Source organism: Ictidomys tridecemlineatus, chromosome 15 (assembly GCF_052094955.1).
Source record: "Ictidomys tridecemlineatus isolate mIctTri1 chromosome 15, mIctTri1.hap1, whole genome shotgun sequence".
NCBI classification, from domain to species: domain Eukaryota; kingdom Metazoa; phylum Chordata; class Mammalia; order Rodentia; family Sciuridae; genus Ictidomys; species Ictidomys tridecemlineatus.
Window position 1 is genome coordinate 43087451 of NC_135491.1, and position 25900 is coordinate 43113350.

The 25900-nt window shown below is 45.8% G+C and overlaps 1 protein-coding gene across 6 annotated transcripts; it reads right to left on the bottom strand.

Annotated features, from left to right (window-relative positions):
- Positions 1 to 875: 875 nt before the first annotated feature.
- On the bottom strand, positions 876 to 24746 carry Tk2 (thymidine kinase 2). 6 transcript variants are annotated; one of them, XM_040279116.1, is made up of 10 exons: positions 24605 to 24746; positions 23537 to 23568; positions 18692 to 18766; positions 14799 to 14852; positions 12488 to 12577; positions 9888 to 9961; positions 6445 to 6533; positions 5752 to 5831; positions 3641 to 3721; positions 876 to 2629 (listed from the first exon to the last, which is right to left on the bottom strand). In XM_040279116.1, the coding sequence occupies exons 1-10, from the start codon at positions 24729 to 24731 to the stop codon at positions 2531 to 2533; spliced, it is 801 nt and encodes a 266-aa protein (XP_040135050.1). In that variant the 5' UTR covers positions 24732 to 24746; the 3' UTR covers positions 876 to 2530. The 6 variants fall into 6 exon arrangements, with proteins under 6 accessions (XP_040135050.1, XP_005318318.1, XP_077888559.1 ...); XM_005318261.5 differs by having other exon boundaries at positions 24475 to 24663; XM_078032433.1 differs by lacking the exon at positions 24605 to 24746 and adding an exon at positions 24107 to 24403.
- Positions 24747 to 25900: the final 1154 nt, after the last annotated feature.

Consider the following 25900-nt stretch of genomic DNA (forward strand, 5'->3'; position numbering starts at 1 on the left):
GTGTATGCGAAAAACATTTATATATTGTTTTTTAATCACATGATACATGAACCAAATATATTTAATGGTTCTAATTATATCTTTTACACTAAGACCAAAAAGCTTAAATGTAAATTGAACTATTTCACTAAAAACATAACAGGAAGAAGATGTATAAGCTGGCTGGGGTGTGGCTCAGAGGTAGAGCACGTGCCTAGCATGTGTGAGGTACTGGGTTTGATCCTCAGCACCACATAAAGTAAAATAAAGACATTGTGTCCACCTATAACTAAAAAATAAATACTTTTAAATAAAATAAAAGAAAATGTATATGCTGTTCACTAATTTAAGTAAATATTTACAAGAGTTGGAGCATCCCAGGGATCCCTAGCCTGAGTAAGAATGGGGTGACCCCAACAGGTCTGGAATGTCACTGTCCTGGCTACTCACTCTGGCTCTTCAGGGATGACAGTCCTTGCCATGCTCCTTCGAGCTATTCCTAGAAGGGTCTAGGCAGGGATCCCAGGACTAAGAAATAGGCCCCCTTGCGCCGTAAGCCATCTGCTCTTTTCCGACCTTGGCTTGTAGTGGCGTTTATAGCTGCTCTGTGACCCCTGCCTGCCACAGGAGACAGCGGCTCTCGTGCACACTGGCTCCATTCATCTAAGGTGTGATCTCTAGGCTGGGAGGTTTCTGTAACCAGCTGCACCCTCTAGAGATCACACAGCTTCCTCTCCAAGGCGTGGGGGGTGGGGGGAACACAAGAGGATCTTTCTGGATCCATGCATACCACTTTATTAGGAAACAACGTGTTTAAAAAATAAAAACATCCTGCTGGCAAAAGGATCCTACAAGGAAGTGAAGTTGTTGGCACAGGAAGCACTTGAAAATTAACATCAGGGTTTAAGTCAAGGATTTATTGGTTACCATACAGCAAGAGAAAAATCACATTTCTTCCAAAAACAGGAGCTCAAATTGAGCTGAAGGGAAAACAGTGGACTATTCATTTACAAATTCCCAAAGATGGCCCCAACCTGTCAGGATCCCTGGTAGCTAAGGTTCCTGCCTTCCCTAGTTTCCTGGTTAATCACCAGCATTTAGACTACAGGAGCTGATAGACACTGCCCACCTTGGCTGCTGTCATTTATCCTGCTGATAAAACCCAAGAATTGGTCCAAACAGGAAGGGCCAGACATTGGTGTCCTTGACCACTTGGCACTCTGTGCGTGGACCACCAGGAGCACCTGGCACCTGTTGAGAGGCGAACAGGCTTGCTCAGGTGTCCATCATGGGGGTGGGGCACAGGCTAACAGCTGCCGTGCTTCTCCTGAGTTCCCAAAAATCATTCCCCTGTTTGCATTCAGTCTCCTCGATGCTCTCTGACCACCTCCCAGATGTCAGGAGCCTTTGTCCACTAACCCAGATTTTCCAGTCCAGACTGGCCCCAAAGGGAATGTTCTTCCTTCCTCTTGCTTCCCACTCAGTTCAGGAGGCAGCTGAGCCTTCAATGCATGGCCACAGTTGGGCCAAGTTGTTTTCTGAACCAATGGAGATGGTTTAATGCTCTGTGGCCCAAGGTGTCCCCTTGTGTGGAAAATCACTTCAAAAAGACTTAAGGCCAAAATGAGAAATTATATCCCATCTATGTAAGATACATCAAAGTATATAGTGCATTCTACTGTCATGTATAACTAATTTAAAAAAAAAGAAAGAAAAAAGACTTAAGGCCACTTCTCTCTCTCTCCCTGGACCACAGATGGTCAGTAATTCCCAGGGCAACAAGGACAAGAGGGAGTGACGGAGCCTTGAAGCCAGGGCTGGCCCCAGCTTGGAACAGGGCAAAGTGGCCAGGCCCCCAATGCTATTTCCCTAAATGGAACTGGCAGCGGTTCAGAGAGGAGACTGAGCACTGATCATGAGATGACACGTGATTCTTCTGTGGTCATGGAAGTCCAGATGACAAAGGGATTGAGGGGCCACAGCCTCATGCTGGGAAACCACCAAACACTGGGCTCAAGTCAAAAAACGCAATGTTGTAAAGAAGTGCTGACGGTCAAACAAGACGAGGTCAGCTCCACTCACTGCCAGCTCTCCCCACAAAGTCGTCGCAAGGGTCTGTGGCAAGGAAAGGTAAATTCTGGGGGATAAGTCTTAGGACAAAGCAGCCTAGGCTAAAAATCTGCATGGCGCCAACTCTACTGCACGTTGGCTGCGTGATCCTGGGGAGCTCCTTAGCCTCTCAGCGTCAGAGTCCTTGGTTGGATATAAGGCTGCTACCCCACTCTCCTGGTGGTCTGAATGTACAGAGCCCAGCACACAGCAAGCGCTGTCCTGAGGGCTTCAGGGGAGATGTGAGGCGACAAAAGCAAACCGCTGGTCCCACTGTCATTTACCCATGATGAAGACACTGGCCGGGGAGAAAAGACCATTAGGAAAATAAATCTGGCCAGATAAAAGGCCCTCCTGAGAGTAGATTTTTCCAAACTGCTCCTAACGGCTACCTTGGTTACTGTAAGAATTTTTCCTGACGAGATCCTACAGACGTTTCCACCTATGGGCCATGCTTCCAAGTCTCTGGAGTTAATATCCGGGCCCGATTTTGTTCGAAGAGTTCTAGCATTTTCTCCATGTTGTGGTCAGCCTCAATCACCTGGAAATGAAACACAGAGGTCAGGGGGCTGCACTGAGCTGGACATTGTCCTCCCTTACAGGAAGAAGGAGGTGGCAGGGAAAGGCAGAGAAGCCAAGGTCACAGGGGGAGGGAAAGGAAGATGAGGGTCAAACATTCCCAGCTTTTCTGCCCTCTGAACTAGACTTTCACCTAAGAATCTACCACAGTTGTCTGTACAGTGAGACCAAGAATAATTTTTTTTCTTCTCATCATTTTATAAATTCCAATTTTTTAAAAGGAGAAAGACATAAACTTCTTTAAAAATCCATCAAAATAATCTCTCCTTTGCCAGCAGCAAAGGAGATGCCTGCAAGAGCTGTGAGTGCCTGCGTGGTCCAAGGCCACGCATGAAAGATCATGATTCCTTGCTGTATGTGGAGCAGCTTTCGTAGGTGTTGGCTGCCTGAAGACATTCGAGAACAGAAAATCAGAACACAGGGGATGAACCGTGAGAAACACTGAGGGGCAGACACATCAGTGTCAGTTAGAAATAGCACGTCAGGAAAGGAAAAGGAAGGTTACTATGAAAAGCCAACACAGGAGCTCAGAAATGGTAGTAATCTGGGTGCACAGACTCCTCAGGGCATCATTATGTGACAGCCCAGAACAGCAACTGATGTTCCTTCTGATGACTTAAGTCTCCAAGCAATGATAAATTGAAGCTCTATGTCATCTACTAAAGAAGGAAGGTCACAGCAGAGGGACCACCATCCCAAAAGGTCCAAACCCAGGACCTGGGGTGTTTCTTTGCAGCCAATGCTGGTAAGTGACATGTTACTACAATCACCAGTTATAAAAGTACTGGGACAGAGGGTCTCTCAGGTCTGTCACTTCACATTGAAAAATGCAGACTGAGAGAGAAAGCCTTTTCTAACCTTCCACCTTCCTCCTCCCAAATCCTTGAGCCTTCCCCCATCTACAAAGTGGCTGACATTCCCCCAGTCATTCCTTGTGGAAGAGCCTCCTGCCCTGTGAGGGAGACTGACTTACCAAAACAGGGGCGGCCGCAGGGAAAAGGCTTCCTGTGATAAGCCACTCCTCATAAAGCTGGTGAAGAGCACTCAGGTACTCCTGCCATGGAAACACGCAGGTGCAAGCTGTCAGGAGAAGAGCGGGGAGCAAAGGCCCCCCACCAAGAGTCCCAGCAAGTGAAAGCTCTCAGTGACCACAAGGCAGTGACCTGGACAAAGGAACACGGCAACAGGCAACCTGGCTCAGGGGGCAGCAATAAACGCAGCCATGTGCTGAGTGCACGGGCCTGAGCATCAGTCAGAGCATCAGCAGCCACCCTGCCCTGCCTCACAGGGTTAGAGGGTCCACAGCCATTCAGTGGACAGGTGTCCCAGCCCTGAGCATCTCTGCATCCTCCTCTCTGGCTCACCACCAAAAGCATTTTGACCCTCCCGTTGCTGATTCCACCCACCAGACCACTCGTCACAGAGGGATTCTCCAGACTATAAAGACCACCATCTTGGCAGAAAGTCTGCTGAGATGCAACCCAAGGGGAAAGGGTACAGATGCTGACTGAAGCCACCCATGCCTCTACCCATGTGTCGCACTGTCGCTTCTCAGCCAGTGTGTGCTGGCCGCCCCTGGGGCCTCCTCAAGTGCTATCCCAGAAGCTCTCAAGTAAGCCATGCAGCCACCTCTTCATCTACCACTGAGCTCTCCCTGGGTACAAAAACCAGATTTGTCCCATAGACCTTGTCAAAAACTGTTCTATCACATGGGTAATGTTTTATAGGGACTCCTGACAGCATTTCTTGGGAACATCTGGGTCACCACACAGAGCTGCTATGCCCCAACGTGGCATGGCCCATCTGAGGCCTGCTCCAGTGCACTCTCGACCTCCAATCACTCCTGCCTCTGGGATCTCAAAGGAGCTGCCCAAAACCATGCACCAGCCTCAACACTGGAATGTTCCTTGCTGGTCCCGGGTAAACCCAGGTTGATCAAGGCTTCAGGAATTAGACAGCTCTTTCAGGGCACCCAGTCCAGTCATCCTGAATTCACAGCTCCTACTAAATGCTTGCCCAGCCTCTGTGTATCTGCAGGTGCAGCTGCTCACAAAAGGTGTTCAGTTCAATATTAACTGAGCAGCTACCTGGCGTCAGGACACATACTGAGGACACAGAGGGAATAAGGGTTTTTTAAGGGTTGAGAAACAAAGGCATAAACAAATACTATCAGTATGTCCTCCTTTGGGCTGTGGTTGCAGTAAGCCTATGGGCAGGGAGAATACAATGGGGGAAGTTCAGGGAAGGCTTGCTGGAGGACAGGACATCTGAGACAAACTTGAAAGGCAAAGGAAAACACTCTGTAAAGATACACTTGCCTAATCATGGTGTGTATGTGTGTGCATGTGCACATACCCCTAGTCACAACCCGTTCCTTGTGGTCAGAGCATGGAAAGCAGAAGTGGAGGGAGACAACACCAGAGAGGCAAATGGGGCAGGGTGATGTGAGAGCTCACGTACTGTGCTCCAAAGCAGGGACTTCTAGATGGCAGTGACACCCTGGAGGAGCTCAGGCTAGGGAATCACGTGACTAGGGTTCTGTTATTGGAAATATTACCCAAGCAGCAGCCGGGAGGCTGGATTTTAGAGGGAGATGTGGGGAGTGAAGACCCAGGGAAGGAGAATAGTCCAAGCCTGTTATAATGGCCCAGTTAGAGTTGCCATGGCCTGACCCCAGAAGGGCAAAGCATCCCTGTACTAAGCGAGCACCACCAAGCACTGAGCACTATTTCCATCAGGCACTGTGTTAGGCACTGGATGCAGCAGGGAGCAAAAGGCTCGGTCCTGTCCTCCCCAAACTCATATTCTAGTGAGGATCCAGAGAGCACAGAGGCAAGCAACCCTCAGCAGGCTGATGGGAAAGCCCTGGGCTTGCCACAGCAGGAAGGAGAGGGAGGTGTCAAGGACCAAATGAAGCAGCTCTGAATCTCCAAAAACTCCTGCCACAGAGGAAGTCAGAGCTCACCCCCTCCCTGGTCTGTTCCTGTTCCTGTTTATCTCTCAGCAGACAACTGCACAATGATGTCACAGGAGGTGGGCCAGGGAGAGGGAGCCAGGCTGCCATGGAGGTCTTTGCTCTCTTACCAGCGGAATGACCTTCTCCTCTTGCCGGCACCTCTTCTTTAATCTCTCATAACAGGTCTCAGGAGTGGTCCGGAGATAAACTGAGGACAAAAAACATACATGGCTTTAATTGCTCTGCTCATGGCTTGGGAGCAAGACAAGGGGTGGGGGAAGGAAGCCCACAGGTCAGGTGGAAAGGAATAATCACCTCCCTGAGCCAGATACAGACCAGAGCCAGCTCTCAGCCTTGCCACTGGCCAGCTGTGTAACCAAAGAGGCACCTTGACCCTCATTCCCCCAATCCTGTTCCCTTTCCCTGTCATCAGCCCCAAAGGGTCACTGTGAGCTGAATATAATTCTATCTACAAACAGAGCTTGGCACAGGACCTGGCACAAGGCAGGCCTCCGTAAATGTCCAGCTTCTGTCCCTCCCCCACTTTACAACCCAGAAAATCCATGAAATCAAAATGGATCCAGGTCTGAAAGCAACTGACCCAGGGGAGGACAGCTTAAGGAACCAAGGGTCAGATTCTTCTCCATGAGCAACCAGAAGCCCTGAGATTCTGTCTGCTCTTTGAGAGGAAGAAGGCTAAATAAATACAGGGAGAAAAAAAAAAAAATCACCATTGGCCAGCGCCCCATCCCCCACCAAGCACATCCTCACTGGGCCCAGGGGAATGGACAGGCCAGAAGGCAGGGAAGGGGCTGTCTTACCTATCAGATCAATGGACACATCAATGTTCCTCACGATCCAGTCAAACCATTCAGAGAGAATCACATAGTCCACTTCGGGCATCTTCCCACTGGAGCGAGAGTTGCATTGGTTTTATTCACCCATGAGAAAGTTTCCGGGCTGTGTGCCATTTCCCCCAAAACGATCTGGGGATGGCTTTGGTTGAAAGGGTGTCATCAAGAACAGTGGAGTCCGCAAAATGCTGGACATGAAGTGATGCTGGGACCTGGGCGCTCCTGACCTCCCATTCCCCAAGAATGGTTTGTAGTATGAGGTAGAAAGACCCCAGGAATGAAAGACGGGAGAGTATTTGGAATTTGAGCTCCAAGTAGAGAAAGTCACTTTAAAACATGCCCCCTGACAACAGAGACAGCATTCAGGCTGGGAGGCAAATAAGCATGTCAATTTCATTCCTAGAAATTTATTTTGTGAAAACAGTCATGGTGCTCACTGCGGCACTATTTAAAATAATGGACAACTAAATCTTGGTTTGTCTATATAAATAAACTGTGCAGTAACTGAAAAAATGATGTTGTATAATAATATTTAATGACGTGAAAAATGCTCTGAATCTGATGTTCAATGAAAACAGCAGAATATAAAACTGCATATAAAGTATGACCCAAGCAAATTTTCAAAAATATTCATCTACTGCACAGCAAAGGAAACAATCAAGAGCATGAAGAGAGAGTCTACAGAAAGGGAGAAGACCTCTGCCAGCTACTCATCTGCTAGGGAATTAATATCCAGAATATGTAAAGAACTCAAAAAGCTCAACACCAAAGAAACAAATAACCCAACTTATAAAAAAGCAAAAGAACTAAACAGACACTTCTCAAAAATACAAATGGCCAACAAATACATGAAAAAATGTTCAACAACTCTAGCCATCAGGGAAATGCAAATCAAAACTACACTGAGATTTCATCTCAGTCCAATCAGAATGACAATTATTGAGAATACAAATAAAAATAAACTCTGAGGAGGATGTGGGGGGAAAGTCCACTCACTCATTGCTGGTAGGACCACAAATTAGTACAACCACTCTGGAAAGCAGTGTGGAGAGTCCTCAAAAAACTAGGAATGGAACCACCATATGACCCGGCTATCCCACTCGTTATTTATCCAAAAGATTTAAAATCGGCACACTACAGGGACAGTCATATCAATATTTACAGCAGCACAATTCATAACAGCCAGGCTATGGAACCAGCCCAGATGCCCATTAACAGGTAAATGCATAAAGAAAATGGGCAGGAATGCCCCTCTGGCTGTAGTATGTAAAATGGGGTATATAAAATACCCAGTGGAGTTTTACTCAGCCATAAAGAATGAAATTATGGCATTTGCTAGTAAATTGGATGGAACTGGAGAACATCATGCTTAAATGAAATAAGCCAGACTCAGAAAGTCAAGCTACACCAAAATAAGTAAAAATAAAGGGTGGAGGAAATCCTGTGAAAACAGAAGAAAGATGAGTGGAGTGGAGGAAGGGGATTGAAGGAGAGGAAGGAGGGGTGGGAAAAAGGAAGAACGGTGGAATGAAATGACCAAACTCCCATATACACACACCCCCAACAGAGAATTTCACCTTTATGTATATTATGATGCACTATTTTTTAAAAAACTATAAATAAATAGAAGAAGACTGGTAGAACACAGGAAAGGGAACAGGAGGAGGGAGGAAAGGAGGGAAAGGGGAAGTACAGGGGACTGAATTGGAACAAATTATATTCCATGCTTGTACGACTATTTCAAAATGAACCGATATCATGTATAACTACATTAGTTTTTAAATTTTAATATTCATCCACACATTTTAAAACAATTGGAAAGAAAAATACCAAAAGGTTAACAGGGTTTTTCTCTGAACTGTGGAACTATGGGAGACTTCTATTGTTTTTCTTATATCTTTCTGCATTTTCCAAATTTTAACAATATATTCTCAAATCAGGAAGTAGGAGTGGGAGCATTATTACAAATTTTAAATAAATGTTAACCTAAAAGGAAAGAAAAGCAACAAAAAAGGGAAAGAAGAAAAAGTCAAGGAGTGGGGAAGAGACCTGACATCTGCTCCTGGCATTCCCACAGTGTCCTCTGCCCAAGGGGACACAGACAGGAAAGGACAGGAATGGTAGCCACTGAAGGTCACAAGCCCAGCAGTAGTCAGGGGTTCCTGGAGGTCCAGGAGAAGAATTCCTACCCTCGCACCCCTCCACCAGTGGAGTGTAGACTTGCTAAGTGTGGGACCCACGCAGCCCTGGGTGTGGCAAGGCTGGCCACGGGGAGAGTGGACACACCCAGGCAGTGAGGGATCCTTCTGACTAAAGGAGGATGAAGGTCCTGGCAGGTCATGGTAAGGGCTGGCCCTGCCCAGCCATGGACCACTCCAGCCCTGTGGGGCGATGACAGAGGAGGTTAAGAAGCTGGGAAAGGTTTAAGGGAGGTGCTCTGGGAGAGTAGGGCAGAAGCAGCCCTGCCTTGGGGACCAAATGGCAGGGCCTGGCAGAGACTGGAGAAGAGCATTCTTCTCTTGTCCCTGAGATCACTTTCATGCCCTCTAAGGAGCAGAGCTGAGCTTGACAGAGCTGCAGGAGGGTGTGGTGCCCAAGAGAAGAGCAAGGCCAGCCATGATCAGACTTCAGTACGGATACTAGAGTGGGTGAACATACAGGGAGTTGGCGCGAGAGGAGGAGTGACCAAATTCTATTCTTCCTCCCATTCATCCCTTTAGCTCTGGCCCAAAATATTTTTCACTCAAGAGAAAAGAACTCTGGCCTACGACTGCCTGATTCCAGGCCTAGGAATAAACCCAGAAAACTTTAAAACAAAGATAACAAAACCTCAACCACCAAAACCTGAGGCAACAAATGTGAAATGATGAAACCACAGGCCAGGTGCAGCAAACAGGAAATCCTGCACAGTGAGCCCTGGGTCCTGAAGACGGCTCTCAGGACTGGCTTGCGCTCTCATGACCCCCAAGGTCCAGAGAGGCCCCAAGGAAGCCACAGGGCAGCACCCCTGGGGGAAAGGGCAGAGGCACAGAGACAGCAGACTCCCTGTAGACCACAGGGCCACTGGCTGCTGCTGAGCCTACGCCTCAGAGCTTGATCCCAAAGGGAGGATGATGAGCATGAGAGACGAGTGCCCCAGGGACCCTCCCAGGCCAGCTAGTCCCCAGATGTCCAACTGAGCCCTGTCTAGGTAAGGCGGCCACCCAGCAGACCACCCTCGCTGGCCTGGTAACAAAGGCAGGTAGCTGTGGCCACAGAGGGATGGGGTCATTTGTTAACAGCATTACTGTGGCAACATAACTGGCACCACCAAGCTGGTGCTCCACAACTGTCAACTAAATGAACAAGTTACAATCTCCTTTCAAAAAGTCAATGGTGTGACAAAGTATCAATAATGCAGACTATGGTACCTTCGATAGAGGTTTTCCACAAAAATGTATCTTGCACTGTGAAGTGACCTCTCCATCAGTCGTACAGGCATCATCTAAAGGGGGAAAAAGGTGACTTGCTAACTCAGGCAAAGAGGAGGGGGTCAGAAGACCTTGAAAAACTTGTACCCAGCCCCAGTCACATCCCCCAACTTTGCTGAACATAAAAATCAAGAGGTCTGCCCACACCATCCCACCCCAAGCTGCCAGGACAGCCTGGCAAAGGGGACTGAGGGCTCAACAGCAGCAGCCTCTTTTGTTGTTTTTGTTGTTCTTTTTAGTTATACATGAGAGTAGAATGTATTTGACATATCATATATACATAGAGTATAACTTCCCATTTGTGACTGTACATGATGTGCAATTACACTGGTAGTGTACTCATATATGAACATGGGAAAGTTATGTCCAATTCATTCTACTGTCCTTTCCATTCCCATCCCCCCAACCTTCCCCCTACTCTACCTGATCTAATCCAGTGAACCCCCACCATCACCTGTTGTAGGTTAGTATCCGCATATCAGAGAGAACATTCAGCCTTTGGATTTGGGGGATTGTCTTATCTTACTTAGCATGATATTCTCCAGTTCCATCCATTTACCGACAAGTGCCATAATTTCATTTTTCTTTATGACTGAGTGATATTTCATTGTGCATATATATATCACATTTTCTTTATCCATTCATCTGCTGAAGGGCACCTCAGTTGATTCCATGGCTTAGCTATTGTGAATTGAAAGCAGCAGCTTCTTTTGATAGGAGACTCAATTTGAAGGTGGGGAGGTACTGGAAAAACTACCACATGAGGCACGATATAGTGACTTGAGGCACGATATAGTGACTAAGGACATAAATAAGGTGGATTTGGTTAAGCAAAGGACCTGTGTGAATGAGGTAGAGCCCCAGAGGGCTAGGTGAGGGGTGGCATTCTGGAGCTCTGCCTGTGGAAACTGGGAAGGGCTGTGCCTGGCAGGGAAGGGAATGACCAGATATCACAGAGTACTCAACGCACAACCTTTCCCTTTGTCCACACCGTCCCTTCAGGAGGCAGGAGAGGCCCTTACCTTTGATGCCAAGTGGACAAACACTGTTTTCACTTGTCATGGCCCATGTCACCCATGGGACCTTGGCCAGCAATTCAAAGACACATTCAAAGCTGTAACTAGGGAATCACCTATGCCCCCTCCCTGCTTGTCTATCTTTCTCTCCATCCTCTCTGAACTTGCAGCACTGCTGCCCATCTTTCCCTGGCTCCCCATTTAGTCACCTCTCTCCTTCTGCTCATTCTCCCTAGTCTGTCCAGTTTTTTCTGTCTCTGGACACATTTAGCAGATTGCCACCTGTGTCTCATTACATTCTTATATTATTACATACAATTTGAGTTTGCAATTGAGTGCCTACTTGGGAAAAGTGGGATAAGCCAAGGGGAAAAGCACTGACTACATTTCCTCTGATCTGATAACTGGGAAGAAACTCAAAGTTGTCAAAAAGGTTCTGCTTACATCTTCCAATTTTAAGAAACAGATTAGTTAGACATGGTGGTGCATGCCTGTAACCCCACCAAACTTCAAGGTCAGCCCGGGCCTTATTAGTGAGATGCTGTCTTAAAATAAAACAAAAAGAGTCATGCACATAGCTCAGTAATACAAAGCTTACCCAGTATGTACAAGACCCTGAGTTCAATCCCCAATACCACACACACCAAAAAAAAAAAAAAAAATAGAAGGTGCAGATCTCTGTCAATAGAAGAACGATAACTATACCTGACAGTACCCTGACCTGGATCAAACTGCCCAGCCCAGTCACTGTACTAACATAACTGGCTCTGGGGATATCTTGTCCCCTTCATGGAGAGCCTCTAACACTGATATCTCAGGTTGTGCTGATAGCTTTGACCCACAGATGTCAATCAGGGTCTCCCAATCCACCCTATTTTCTAAGAGAATCTATCCCTAGTCAGTTCCCTGCTGACAGAGGGCCTTAAGCAACCTACTTGTTCTGTGCTCTTGCCCCAACATCTGACTGAAGACCATTTGACCCATGCTAAAATAATCAGATCCTTTCCCTCAAGAATCTAAACTAAAAACCAGACCCTACGAAGGTTAGATCAGTGTAACTTAAAGCATGCATTCCAAACATATGGGTGGTTTGATAAAATACAGATTTCTGGGTTTCATCCTCAGAATTTCTGATTCAGCAGATCTGGGATGGGACCAGAAAAATGTGCATTTCTAACAAGTTCCCAGGTGATGGTGCTGCTGCCGGTCCAGGAACCATACTTTGAGAAGTGAATTAAATGCTGTTGAGTCCAGTAGTGGGTCAGGTCCAGATCATGGAAAATGTGACCTCAGGATGGCACAGGGGCAGCCATCCTGAGGTCACAAGTTGGTGGGTGGAGGATCCTGATGGTTGGTCCTCAGAAAGCTACAGGGACAGAAAACCTTGCCCCAGGCAGAGAAAGCTATGCAGCACAGAAGATCCAGCTGGGCTTCCTTGTGAGAGTTCCCTTTCTGGCAATCACATACCTCTAATTTGAAGAAAATTTTGTTTGACAAGGTTGGAACTGAGTGTGTGAAACATACCTGAGGACAAGTGTGCCGGTCCAACATAGTAAGCTGCACGTATGTCTGCAGTGTGAGACCCCATCGACAGGCATCTTGGTACATCAGACCCTGAAAAAAGCAGAATGCAACACATTACATCAAAGTGGCATCTATAGGACCCTGGTCTATCAGTTACTTTCAATCATCTCAAAAATCTACATAGGGCCAGACAGGGGCCAAAAGGGAATCCAGTTATGGTCACAAAGTCTGGAGAATAGGGTGGACAAAGACACTAAAGCGATTACAGAACAGCTCAGTAATAGCTGGGCTGGGATGTTCCCTAGGGAACATGCATCCAGTCACTCAATATATGTTCTTTGAGTCCCCTGTGGTCTGTTCTCCATCTAATAGCCAAAATGAGCCTGTTCTCAACACCTCCCTACTCAAGAATCTTCCAGGGACTTCATGTTGCATTCAGAATGAAATCCAAACTCTCATCATGGCTCCTGGGGGCCTAGAGAATCACTGCTATCCTCTTTCAGCTCCTACCATTTTTCCTCTAGCCAGTCAGCTTCCACTGCATGAACTTCCTTAGTGTTCTGCAAACATGACCATCTCAGGGACTTTGCACCTGCCATTCTTCCTTTGGAACACTCTTCCTCCAGGTGACTACCCCTTCCCTTATGTTTAGGTCTCTGCTCTAATGTCAACCTTATCAGAAATGTGTTTCCCTGGATTTGCCGTCTAACAGAGAAGTTCACCCACCCCAAATCCCTCAGTGGCCTGCAGACACAAGACACGTCACACTTCATAGTCTGCTCACTAAGAATCTTATTCTACTCATTTATTTATTTTTAAAACTTTTTTGATACAAACTCATGACACTCCAGGACTCTGCGCAGAAAACTGCAGACCCTCCTAACTGCAGATGAAAGAAAATCTCAGAAAGGTCAGGAGCCAGACAACTGCAGCAACAGACACCTTTCTGCAACAGAGAGCCAATCAGAGTGATGAACCAACACTTCTCACAGCACTGATCTTGCTCTTCTGTCCAGATGGAAACTTGTGTACAACTATATAATCCTGTTATTATTTCTTATTATAATACTCTCACTGAAAATGCTATTTATACCAAGGACACTCTGCCCTGAGACTACGATTCTACCCTGTGATGTATCCCCTGTAATCTACAACTCAAGCTGTCCTACTTTATAATCAAGCACTGGTCCTCCCTGACTTCTAGAGAATATGAATGTTTCTGAAGGTTCTTTGTTACACTCAAAGATGACTGGCATTCCAGCTTCTCCCACATGCACACAGGTGAATTTCTTTTCCATCTTTGTGGGATTCTTTATTCAAAGACTCTGACAGCTTTTGCCTTATTTAAATAACATCCTTTCACCTCTTTAGTTCTCTTCATGGTTCCTATCACCACCCACTACATTCTGTATTTGACTGTCTCCTACCTCCCCACTCTGGAATATTGGGCCAGGAGAACAGGGGCTTTGAAGTGGGGGGATGCAATAAATATTGGCTGTATGAATGAATGATCACGCACCTATTAAGGACTAGGCAGTGTAACTATGTTCTAATAAATAACAGTGACAAAAACAGACACTGGCCCTGCCTGCAGTAGAACCCAGAGTCTAATGAACCAGACAAGGAAATGTCCTGCACTGCTAAAAATGAAGGGAAAGAACAGGCTTTCAAGGCTAAGGTTCAAACCTACATAGTCAATATGCCACCGTGTGACCTTGGACAATCTATTTCAGCTTCCGTTTTCTCGGCTAAAAAATGAAACTCATTGTCCCTGTCATGAAGTAGAAGCCCAGAACCAACATCCCCTTCTCAAGCCCTCTCAGGTAGGACCCAAATTCTAGCTACTTCTTACAAGCAATCAGAGCACAACCTTCTGAATGGGGAAGGAAGAAGGGGAACATGCACACTATAGACCCTGCTTTCTAGGTCCATCTGGGAGAGCAGACAGGTGGCTTCAGGGTGAGCCAGAGCATACCATTACCAGATGTTGCCAAACACAAACTCAAATCAGGGTTCACCAAGGAACCTGGTCACTTAGAAGCAGGTCCTGGAAGTGGGGTGGGGAGGGGTAGATCCAAAGAGACTTGGCTTCTAATAGCCACTTCAGATAGGAGGTTCCTGGGCTCTGTGCACACCCACCCAGGCCTCAGAGATCTTTAAACTTAGAAAACCAACATGCCACCATTTTCTGCTTGTTCCTCCTGTTCTCCTCCAACTCGGCTAATAGCTGTAACAGGCTCAAGTGACAGCATCACCACTCCCAGGCACTTAAGGGGAAGCTGGCAGTTTGTACAAGAAATAAGCCACTCACCAGGGGATTATGGCCACGGACATTTCTCCACTTGGACACGGGCTCCATTAACACCTAGAAAGAAAGAAAAGATCACATCAGAGCTGCTGTTCCCTAGTTCTGAGCTTTGTGAGAGCATGTAAGTGTGAAAGTAGAGTCAGCACTATCAGGATGTGGGTGGCTGGGGGAAGACGAAACAGCTAAGCAACCTTCTCTCAGGCCACAACTCCATCTAGATGCCTCCCCCTGTAACTTCCAGACAGGATCTGAGAACAACCAAAGATCAGCTGATATCTGAAGGGTAAATGGTCCTCCTAACGTCAACCAAGCTCTTCATGCCACAGAAGAAACAAGGTTATGGTCCTGGAGCCAGAGAGCTTGAGCTGGGACCTGACCGTCCACATACTAGTCATGTATATTAGTCAAGGTTCTCTAGAGAGACAGAAACAATAGGATAAATATAAATTGAAACATGAGAGAAATTAATTAGGGAAACTGGCCCATGTGGTCATGGAGGCTGAGAACTCTGTCACACTACCCGTCGTCTCCAAGCTGGAGACCCATGGATGCTGGTAGGTGGCTCGGTCTAGGTCTGAATCCCAGAACCAGAGAAGCCAATGGTGTAATTCACATTTTGAGGCTGAAGGTCCCAAACCCAGGGGCCTCTGGTCTAAGTCCTGAAGTCCCAAGGCTGGAGAACCTGGAGCTCTGATGTCCAAGATTAGGAGGAGGAGTGTCCCAGCTCTAGGAGAGGGAAAATTCTTTTCTCTTTTTTGTTCTATCCAGGTCTCTGGATAGCCAATGGCATGCTGCTGTCCACATTGAGGGTAGATCTTCCCCACTCAGTCCATCAACTCACACACCAATCTCCTCTGGAATTACCCTCCTAGACACACATAATGATCTATCAGTTCTCTAGGTACAGTTATCTCTAGTATCCCCCCACCACCACTGATTCATGAAGGATATGTTCCAAGACCCCCAGTGGATGCCTGAAACTGCAGATAGTACTAAACCCTATACATACTACTTTTTTTCCTATGCACACATACCTATAGTAAAGTTTAATTTATAAATTAAGCACAGTAACTAATACTAAAATAGAACAATGATAAGAATATACTATAATAAAATTGTCAGCATCATTACTCTTGCATCTTGGAATCACCATTAAGTAAAATAAGGGTAAATTAAACACAAGTATTGTGATACAACTACAGCTTATCTGATAACTGAGATGGCTACTAAGTTAACAGGAGGGTAGTGTATACAATGTAGATACATTGAGCAAAAGGATGATTCACATGCTGATTGGGATGGAGTAGAATGGCATTAGATTTCAGTGAGTACTTCTCACTACAACATGCAACTTAAATCTTACGAATTGTTCATTTTTGGAATTTTCCATTTAATATTTTCAGACTGTGGTTGACCCCAGGTAACTAAAACCACATATAAAGGATGGGGGGGACTACTATATTCTTTAATCCAGTCAAGCTGACAGCTAAAACTAGCCATCACACCATGTAAATTCGTAGGCCAATTGGTAATATCATTTACAACTACAGAACTACTCAGGTAAAGATTTGATCAATTAGATAATATGATGAACAATTTAATGTGTGCCTGGCATACAGTAGTATACTCATCAGATAAATATTATCTGTCATTGTTGTTGACTGGTTCCAAGGTCTTCAATGAGAATACAAGTGTTTCTAAAGTGCCATGGAAAGTTATACCCCAGGTAGGTGTGGGGAGTTCCCAAGAACCTCTTTTCTCCCAGGTTTGATAATCCAGGAGACAAAGCATACAAAACCCACAGCTAAGATTTATTACCATGAAAAGATACAGAGCAAAATCAGCATAGGGAAAAGGTACCTGGGGAGAAATGAGGCACAAGGTTACAAGTGTCTTCACCCAGTATAGTCACATAGGACTCACTTCATTCCCCCAGCAATGAGCTATCATAGCTCATTAAAAAATGTTGTCTACCAGGGAAGCTGACCTGAACCTAGGACTTCAGGGCTTTCAGTGATGCTCAATCATACAGGCAACCACAGCCTGACACAATTTGGTACATACCAAATTCCCAAGTCTCCAAGAAGAAAACAGGCATTCAACATAAAAAATATTGTTTGCAGAGTTTAGGCACAGACAGCCACTCCCATCAGTTAAGAATGGTAGAAATCCTCCCAAGACCTACATTCCTATATGCTAGCCAAGGGTCAACCTTGCAAGCAAGCCTAATGACAGCAGTCTTGGACCTGCTATAACAGCAGCACATAAGCACAAGCAAGACCAGGGCTATATGATGTCTATTTATCAAACCACACAAATTTTTAATAGAAGTAAAAACAGGAAAAGGAAGGAAGGAGAGAAAAGTATTACAATGGTATGAAAATTGTAAGATCTGGGGTACAGTTTGAGCATCCCTATTCTGAAAATCTAAAGTCCAAAATGCTCCAAAATCCAAAATTCTCTATGCAACAACATGATGTCATGAGTGGGAGAGTCCACACTTGACCTCATGCGACATATCACAGAATGCAGACACACTAAAGATATTGCAGAAAACTACCTTCCATGTGTATAAAGTGTATGTAAGATGAAAATGAATTTTGTGTTAACACTTGGGTCTTGTGCCCAAAATACTTCATTATACATATGCAAATATTCCAAATCTGAAAAAAAAAATCCCAAATCTGAAACATTTTTGGTCACAAGCATTTCAGATAACAGACACTTAATCTATAACAAAAAGGGGCCAAAACAGAAATGATTATAGCACTAAAATCTAGAATGAGGAGGAAGGACCAGGTTCTTTGTGTAGAGATAATTCTTAAACATCTATGAGGTTAATTTTAGACACTAGGTTTTCAATGAACTAGAAATTATATTACCTGGTTATACATACCAATCCTCCCCTGCTTGGACCCTGATATCCCACATCTCACATTGTAATATTCTAACCCTACTCAACAGCCTGACTTTTCTTCTTTCACATATACACTCTTTTCCTTAATACATGGTGGGAGGTCTATACCTACCTGCACGGTCCAAAACATCAGCCATGAACCAGGTGAGTCTATTACAACTTTGAAATCTGACTTCAGATGCTCCTCAATTTACAATGGAGTTATGCCCTAATAAACCTACCTCAACTTGGAACTATCCCAAGTTGAAAATGCATTTACAACTAATCTACCAACTACATACTATGAACATCATAGTACAGTTTCTACTGAATGCATACTGCTTTTACACCACTGTAAAGCCAACAATTTTAAGTTGAACCATCCTAAGTTGGGAATTATTTGTAGTCCAAACTAAGAGATGCTACTAGTGGGGCTGGGGTTGTGGCTGAGTAGTAGAGTGCTTGCTGCGAAACTGTGAGGCACCAGGTTCAATCCTCGGCACCACATAAAATAAATAAATAAATAAATAAAAATATTGTGTCCATCTATAACTAAAAATTTAAAGAGAGAGAGAAAGATGCTACTAGGTATAAAATATATACTAGATTCCAAGGATTTAGTATGATTATAGAAGGCAAAATAGCTCATTGATGATTTTATACTGATTACACGTTGACATGATAATATTTGTAACATTTTTTCTTTAAATGTTCTCTTTTTGTTTGTTGGTTTGGTTGGTTTGTTCATTTCTACAATGCTGGGAATTAAAACCAGGGTCATGCACAATTAGGCAAGCACTCTACACAGAACTAAATCCTCAGTTGCCCCCCCGCCCCCCGGCAGCCTTTTTTAAATGAGGCTATTAGAAATGTCAAATTAAGTACATGGCTTGCACTTGTGACCTGCATTATATTTCCACAGACAGGGTGGGCCATGCCCCCTATAAACCATCCCATCAAGGCTTTTCAAGCTCCTTAGAACCCCGTGTGGATGCCTCACCTCGATGTCTGTCGTGTTGGAGAAGAACTCCAGGCATGTGGTCTTCCCACTTGCAATATTGCCCTCCACACAGACCTGGCAAAGGACAAGGTGCATTAGAGATGGAAACTGAGTGCCTAAAAGAACATTAGGGGATAATTTCTAGGGGAGGTCTTAGGTGAAGAGCGTTATTGGTTCAGTCCAGGATTTCGACAGGTAAACCAAAATCCCTCCTCAAGAAACCCCCAGTGTCCCACCGTTAGCTCTAACAAACAAATGTCACCCCTTTGACTCCAATGGCAGGCTCAAGTGGTCCCTCCAGACCAGACCCTCCTTTCCAGCAAGTCACACACAACTTGTCTACCCAGTCAAATCTGCCCTCACCTAGGACTGTTCGATTTTACGTGTAAGCATCCTGCCTCCTCAACCAGAGTCTAATTAGTGGTTGTGTTTTTTTTTTAAATCAGTCGTTTTTAAGGTAGAGTAATACATGTTATGTTATCTAGAATCTTAATTCACTGCTTTGTAGAGAAAAAAAAAAGCAGTTACTGACTATAAAGTATTAGGAAAGGGGAAAAGAAAAAAAAAACAAAGATGTTTGTCATAGGTCAAGCCATTATCACATTTAACCTGACCAGAACCTGAAAAACATGTCCTAACATTTTTCACGGAAGAAAAAAATGAGGCTTATAAAAAGGAAAAAGGAACAGCTTGAACCTACTCCCTGCTCACACTAACTTCACCTGGGGAGGGGGAGTCATGGTAAGAGAGGAAGGGGCCACAAACAGCCTTCTGGGATCTATTAAGGATTAAGCAATAGATGGAGAAGGAGTTGGAAGCAGTGGTTTTCAGCCCTGGTGATGTGTTAGAATCACCCAGAAGTCTTTTAAAAGCTCTACAAGGAAGCCACAACCCAGACCAATCACACCACAAGCTTTGAGGACAGGACTAGGACTTCAGTAACTTTTTTGAAGGGGAGGGGGGCAGTACTGAGGATTTGAACCCAGGGCCTTATGCATGTGAGGCAAGAACTCTACCAACTGAGCCATATCCCCAGCCCAGGACCTCAGTAACTTTTAAAGTTCCCAAGGTGGTTTTAAGTGCAGGCATGGTTGAGCATCACTGGTCTGCTCAGGCACCTGCTTCTAAAGCATCAAAGGACTTGGCTTTTTGACAGGCTTGTTTTCCATTTGGTTTCTGCAATGCTGTGGATCAAGCCTAGGACCTCAAGAATGCTAGGCAAGTGCTCTTCCACCGAGCTACACCCTAGTCCTAGAGGGGCTTGTCAAAAATGTGGTAGCATCCAGACTGTCTGAATCAGACTTTGGGTTGGAACCCTCCAATTTATTGCCCTAGAATTCTGACAAGGCTCTGCTCAGTTATGCACTGCTAGTGACAGAGGCCCAAGTGGCTCTGGTTCCAGAAGATCATAATAAGCAATGTGTGGTCCCACATATGTTAAAAAAAAAAAAAAACAGGAAGGTACTATGTAAAAGAATAATAAAAGGGGAAAAAATACACACACACACACACACACACAAACCAATAAGAATGAAAATACATTGTGTGACCTACATGGGGAAAAAAAAGTAAACTGTTCCTAGGGAAAAAAAACAAGGAAAAAATATTATAAACTGAAATTCTCAGACTATTAAGAGAAAGTCATATGCTTAACAATAGGGGTGTATGAGAGAGAGTTTGGGGGTGAAAGTGGTAAGTCTTCTCTTCATTATTTAAATATTAAGTGACATTGAACTGGGTCCTTTAAAAAAAAAAAAAGGCTTTATTGAATTATTTTTCCAGTACTGGAGATTGAGCCTAGCAGCACTCTGCCACTAAGCTACAACCCCAGTTCTTTTTTTTTCCAGTTTATTTTATTGGGTTTTTTTAGTCATATGAGACAAAATTCATTTTGACATAACTATAAAAGCATGGAATATGTCTTATTCTAGCTAGAACCCCTTTCTTATGGATGCACATGATGGTGTGATTCACTATGGTGTAGTACATGGGAAAATTACTTTGTTTTTATTGAACTCTTTCCTTTTCCTATCCTCCCTCCCTTCCCTTTACTCCCCTTTGTCTAATATCTATTAGATAATAGATATTATCTATATCTAAATATCTATTCTTCTCCTCTCCCCGCTTATTGTGGGTTAGCTTCTACATAAAAGTGAAAACATTCAACCTGCCTTATTTCATTTAGCATGATAAGTCTCCAGGTCCATCATTTACCTGCAAATGTCATAATCATTCTTCTTTATGACTGAGTAATACTCCATTGTGTATATATACCATAATTTCTTTATCATTCACCTGTTGAAGGGCATCTAGATTATTTCCATAGCTATTGTGTATTGAGCTGCTATAAACATTGATGTGGCTGCACCATCTTAGTAGGCTGATTTAAAATCTTTTGGATTATAAACTGAGGAGTGGGATAGTTGCAACCCCAGCTCTTTTTATTTTGAATCAGGGTCCTGCTATGTTGCCCAGGTTGGCTTTTAACTTGCAATCTTCCTGTCTCCACTTCCCCAGTCACTGGCATTACAAGCATGCGCCACCACATCCAGCTATTTTTTTTCAACAGTATGATTTTTTTCATGGCTTATATATTCCATCACATAAGATAAGTAACGATGTACTAAATCTTACTGTTGGATGTTAAATTCCTTCTAACTGCTCTATTATAAAAATTGTAGTGCTCAATGGTTTGATATTGTAATAATGCTATGAGATGGCTGTACCATCCATTCAACACTCTCCTTACCCAGCGACACCAATCAATCAGAAATGTGCCTGGGCCCTGTTTCCCACTCATCTGCAGTCAATCCCCAACCCACTTACCCCTAGCTAAAGGCCTCTGCTCTTTCTTGTTGGAGTGACCTCCTTGCCAGCCTCTCTACCTCCAGCCTCACCCCAGACAGCACTCTACCCATAGTCCGCCACTGTCTCTCCCTGAGAGGCAAACCAAATCATGTTGCACATGGATGCTATGATTTGAATGCATCCCTCAAACTTCATATACTGGAAACTTGATCCCCAATGCAACAGTATTGAGAGGTGAGACTTTAAGAGTTGATTAGGTCATGAGGACCGCCTTCCGGAATGGATTAATGACATCATTGAAAGAGTGGGTTATTTATCACAGGAATGGGTTCCTGATGGAAGACTGAATGGGACCCCCTTCTCCAATTTCTTTCTCTTCTCCACCATCCTCTCCACCATGGGATGACACACACATGGAGCAAGAAAGCCCTATCAGATGTTGGCTCCTCTATCTTGGACTTCCCCATCTTCAGAATCACAAGTCAAACAAAATTCTGTTCATTAGAAGGTACCTAGTCTGTGGTATTCTATCAGAGTAGCATAAAACAGATTGAGACAGGGATAAAATCCTTCAGTGGCTGTAGATGTTAGGATCTATCCCCAGCCACTCTCTAGGAACTGGCCACAAGTCCAAACCTACAGGTTCTCTTCCTTTTGTCAGTGACATCTGCTGTTTCTTCTCCTCCATCCAGAAGCATCAAGGTTTCTCAAGGCTCGATCGTCAGCCCCCTGCCTGCTTCCTCATAGTCCCCAGACTCTCTGCTGCTCGAGATCCACCACTGTTCTGTTTACTACGTAGCCCCCTTTAGACTAAACTCAGGCTCCCTAATGACTTGAGTTGTTTGGTTCCTAGGGTCCTCATGCAGTGTCTCCCACAAAGGACCTCACAAGACTTGAATGGTTACAGGATACCACTTCCTATGGACTTGCTACTATGTATCTGGGGACATATCAGACACCTGAAAGCACCTAAAAGAGGACCATAGCTGAATAATTAACAATAATACATAAATTCTCATCCAACCCAACTCTGTATTCCCCTCCCTTTCTATGGTGGCCACCGCCATACCTCACCCCCTCCTATAATTTCACCAAACTTTCATAAATCTCAAGCATGTCAATCATCAGCCCCCTTCCTGCAATGTCACTCCTTTCCAGGCCCTCTCCATCATCCTGAGTACGCCACCGGCCTGCCCACACTTTCCAGCCGCTGCAGACCCTGGCCAACATACTCATGCCACCACCAACCAAGACCTCTTCCCCAGCTACAGAAGCTACTGACTTCCAGCTCCCCTAAGAAACTGAGCCCATAGACTGATGGTGATTAAAACGTTGTTCCTGACCCCAATCAGCTGAAGAACCCAACATCCTTACAGATATGTTTACCTTGAGCCTTCTTTGACCTTCAGCCACACACCAGCCCTAATCCCACCCCAGAACCAGGACCTCCCCAAGTCATCTGAATGACTGAGTCCATACCATAGACCCTCATGGATTCTCTCAGATCCCCTCTCCACCCACCATTCTCAGCACTAGACAATCTGCAGGAAGCCATCAGCAGATCTTTCTCTCACATCTGGGCTGCCCAAGCCACAGTGAAACCAACCTTCCCGACACAGACTGACCATTTTTCAATACTTTTACAATCAGTCCTCAAGCTGCAGTCCATATCTACCTAAAGAATATGAATACAGGGGCTGGGGCTCAGCGGTAGCACACTTGTCTGGTGTGAGACAGAGACTGTGTTCCATTCTCAGGAATGCATATAAAAAAAATAAAGGTCTATCAACAATGGAAAAAAAAAGAATATGAATACACGTATGCTCCTATCTGTGTACACTCCCAAGGAGGAACATACAAGAAACTGGTTACAGAGGTGGCCTCTGAAGGGTTCTGAGGCCCAGGGATGGAAACAGATGCTCTTATCCCTGGTGATATTTCTATTATTTACTATGTACACATATTCCTCTACTCTCCTCCTCAAAAATAAATAAGAATTAACCTATGATGGTCAGTGCACACAAAAGAGGAACTTACCACTGATTTTTTCTCTTTTTCATTTTCTCTATCTACAAAAGAAAGGAAATCAATTTTTAAATTCACTTACTTTTTAAACAGCTCACTTTTCTGTGCACCCTTTTGCCAAATGACCACAAACAGTACTTTTTAGGCTTGCTCCCTGACCTAAAAATATTTTCTCTTCTTGGGTCCTTCCCTGGGTGGGTGGAGGCAGGGAACCTGGCCTACCTACTCGCGACAGAGGCTGCCTGGGTCCTGTAAGCACATCTGAGCCCCAAGTATGACCAGGTTCTTTCACTTAGTATATCATACCTTCCGTTCTTCCACTCATTTTATTTCTGGGGTCTTCACAGATCAGAGTGCGACAAATGACAACGCAGTGCGGCCTGCACTGGGCCTTTGGGGAGAGCTGGAGCAGGGCTTGGGTTTGGGGCCCGGGGAAGACTCGTTCCACCCACCCGCCCCACAGGTGGTGCTGAGTCGCCTCTCAACTGCCCAAGGCCAGCGACACCACAGCTGGCCCTAGAGGTGGCGACCATTTCGGAAGGGGTGGGTCACGGCGAGAGAGGAGGACGCGGGGAAACTAACCTCCACACCACCGCGGGCGCCTCGTCCGCCCAGGGCCGGCTTAACGCGGCTCCCCGAAGCCAAAGGAACCCCCACACACACACAACGAGCCGAGGGTCCCAGCCCCGGCCCGAAAGTTCAAGGCCGCCCCCGCCCCTCGGGCTGCGTCCTTCCGGCTCTTTAAAGCCCCACGGTCCATCTGGGAGCCCGGGGCGCACCCCGCGGCCCCGCCCGCTCGCCGCCGGCGCGCGACCAGGTGGCTCCAATGACCGCCCCCGCCCCTCGCCGCGGCCCGGGGGAAGTCCCGCGGCTGGGAGGAGGACGTTCGGGGTCGGGCCGGCGGGGGCCGCAACGCGACGCCGCGGAGGTGGAGCAAAGGCACAAATTACCCGGAGGCCAGGCGCGTCGCTGCGCCCCCCGCGGCCAGACGCCCGAGGCGGGGGTCCCGGCGCCCCCAGACCCGGCGCTGCGCAGCACCCGGGCGGCCCAGCCCCGCAGCGGTCGCAGCAGCATAGCCACCTGGCGGATGCAGCGGTCCCGGCTTCCTTCCTGGGCCACACAGGGCGAGCGCGGCCCCGCTGCACGTCCAGCCCCGCGCGCCCCCTCCCCCGCCCGCCCAGGCGGCCTTAAAGAGACCCGGTCGCATTTCACCCTCTCCGCGAAAGGGAGAGGTCCGCGGTGAGGGATTCGCAGCTAGCAGCACGCATGACTTGGAGGATGGATAGCAGTATTCCCAGGGACTGATTGGTTTGTGAATTTACTGCAGATTATTGACGCCTACGCCATCCACACCTGCCAGGTTCCCCTTCATGTCAGGTGGTCCTCCCCAACAACCCTGTACGTAGATACTGTCACTCCCATTCTCCGAATTCGTTATTGGAAAATTGGGCAAAATGACGCTGGGTTTGATCCCCAGTACAGGCTAAAAAGTGAGGGAGCAGGGGAGTCGGAATTCAGGACAATAAATGTGCTAGATCCCTCAGGAAGATCCTATCGGTATTCCAATGGGACAGACAAATGGGTATAGGGAGGAAACGTGTAAATCCCACCTATAGTCAGGTAACAAAAATTCAGCCTGGATTTGGGATAGACTGCGTGGTGTGTGTTTGTTTTGTGGTGCTAGGGATTGAACTGCATGCATGCTAGGCAAGCACTTTACCACTGAGCTACATCCGCAACCCTAGACAAGGTATTACAATTGGACTGGCCCAAGCCCAGTAAACACAACTGTTGCCATCCTAGACCATATGAGAGTTTCAGTGGGTAGGTAGTTTTCTCCCTCCCCCAAGTATAGGATCCTGGCAGTCACGCTTGTGCGGAGAGAAAGAAGTCATTTCCAGTCTTAGCCTCTAGATCTGTGACCAGAAAACTACCATCCATCCCATCTTGGGCTTCCTGCCTATCTGCTTTCTATAAATAAACTTCAAGATTAAGGTCAATATTTTTGTGAGTGATTTCATTGGCTTCATTGGAGCATTTGTGGAAAATGGATCTAAGACTGTTCTAGGTATGGAAACACTAGCATCAGTGCGAGGTAAAAGTAAACTATGCAGAACTAACAGACTTACAAACCTAGACTGTGACACCCTGGGAATACAGATAGCATATGAGATCCAGGCCATTAGTTCAGGCTACACAGCTACTGTTTGCCAGACCCTGCAGGGAGAGACACAGACACAGACAGGTCCTTGCTTTTGTGGGATATGTATTATTTTTTTAACTAATACACAAAAATTGTACCTATTGGGACTGGGATTGTAGCTCAGTGGTAGAGCGCTTGACTCTTACGCTTGAGGCACTGGATTGGATCCTCAG

What these genes read in the sequence shown, in the direction of transcription:
- Tk2 (XM_040279116.1), bottom strand. Translation starts at nt 24,731, where the DNA reads ATGCGACCGGGTCTCTTTAAGGCCGCCTGGGCGGGCGGGGGAGGGGGC. An exon ending in AGGAGAAGGTCATTCCGCTG is followed by an intron (nt 3,722 to 5,751) that starts GTAAGAGAGCAA and finishes TTTCCATGGCAG; the next exon opens with GAGTACCTGAGTGCTCTTCA. An exon ending in CTGCGGCCGCCCCTGTTTTG is followed by an intron (nt 2,630 to 3,640) that starts GTAAGTCAGTCT and finishes TTTCATTTCCAG; the next exon opens with GTGATTGAGGCTGACCACAA.